Source organism: Notothenia coriiceps, unplaced genomic scaffold (assembly GCF_000735185.1).
Source record: "Notothenia coriiceps isolate Sejong01 unplaced genomic scaffold, NC01 NC01_scaffold00001619, whole genome shotgun sequence".
Taxonomy (NCBI): Eukaryota; Metazoa; Chordata; class Actinopteri; order Perciformes; family Nototheniidae; genus Notothenia; species Notothenia coriiceps.
In genome coordinates this window covers 1-1,490 of record NW_011334320.1, presented here as the reverse complement: position 1 = coordinate 1,490, position 1,490 = coordinate 1, and the positions used below count along the sequence as shown (strand labels likewise).

General features: G+C 42.3%; 1 protein-coding gene across 1 annotated transcript; it reads left to right on the top strand.

The window, feature by feature from the left end:
• Positions 1-3: 3 nt before the first annotated feature.
• On the top strand, positions 4-1,245 carry LOC104962940 (V-type proton ATPase subunit d 1-like; the record flags this gene model as incomplete). Its single annotated transcript, XM_010791457.1, has 4 exons — positions 4-190; positions 339-418; positions 684-761; positions 1,015-1,245. Coding segments are annotated over 4 exons (576 nt in total), but the record flags the coding sequence as incomplete, so codon positions are not given.
• Between the last annotated feature and the right edge of the window lie 245 nt (positions 1,246-1,490).

Genomic DNA, 1,490 nt, shown 5'->3' with positions numbered 1-1,490 from the left:
TGTGTCTTCAGGTACAGCTATATGATTGATAACGTCATCCTGCTGATCACGGGCACCCTCCACCAGCGGGCCATCTCTGAGCTGGTGCCCAAGTGCCATCCCCTGGGCAGCTTCGAGCAGATGGAGGCGGTCAACATCGCCCAGACCCCCGCCGAGCTCTACAACGCCATCCTGGTGGACACGCCCCTCGGTTTGTACCCCCCTAAATAACCTGCCATTTAAATATGAAAAGTGTGAAAACTGAATGGTAATGGTTTTAGCAGAACAGCAGATGGTGCCAAAGCTAAAGGAAACATCTCCTTGCTGTTGGTTTTAATGTACTTTTCTTTGCTTTTCAGCTGCTTTCTTCCAGGACTGCATATCTGAACAGGACTTGGATGAGATGAACATTGAAATAATTCGTAATACTCTTTATAAGGTGGAGCATATTATATTTATTATCATACATGATGATAAACATACTTAATGCAAGAGCTTTAAAGGGGCCCTATCATGCTTTTTAGGGGTTTCCCGTTCCAGTAGTGTGTTATATACCGTAGGTGTTTGTGCGTGTAAATGGTCTGCAAAGGCTAAATTCCACTTTATCTTTTTCTCTTTCATATTTATATTTTAAACAAATGCCATGATCTGGTTTTTGCTTTGTTTATTTATTGGTTACATAACCTTTTAAACCCTTTTTTCAGGCTTACCTGGAGGCTTTCTATAAGTTCTGCTCCAACCTCGGAGGAACCACGGCTGACACCATGTGTCCCATCCTGGAGGTGAGTCTCTGCCTTGTTTATTTATATAAATAAACAAACACACATGCACCTACACACACTCAGACACATCTGGCTAATTGTAACATCTGCTACGTCGTAAGTGCTTTTTAAAGGTTGTAATTATGTCCAACTTTTTTTAGGCTTACTAATTACTGTGTAGATAAAAATGCTAAGTGTTTTTGGCTGTGGAATAAAGTAGAGGCTCAGTCAGTCACTCGTTGTTGCTCCACTTACATTCTACTTGTTGCTGCAGTTCGAGGCCGACAGGAGGGCCTTCATCATCACTATCAACTCGTTCGGCACAGAGCTGTCCAAGGAGGACCGCGCCAAGCTCTTCCCCCACTGCGGCAAGCTTTACCCAGAAGGCCTTGCTCAGCTGGCCCGGGCAGATGACTACGAGCAGGTCAAGGCCGTCGCTGATTTCTATCCTGTAAGTCCAAAAGCCAGCTTCCTGCTGAGATCCCCACAAACCAATCAAATATAAAATGTCTGTTTTTGGAACAGTCCATCCCTTTTTTAAATCAGACAATTTGTTCCCTCTACAGGGTGTCCGCGGGGTCTTAAAAAGTATTAAAAGAAGATAAATCAATTTAGCGAAAATTAAGGCTATTAAAACGTATTAAGCTGCATTTTCCAAGTTATTACATTTTGTATCTTGTTTTCAATAAGTATATAAATTGTCCAAAGAGGTTGTATTGTACAGTTTGCCTGAATGTAATCATTGCGTAG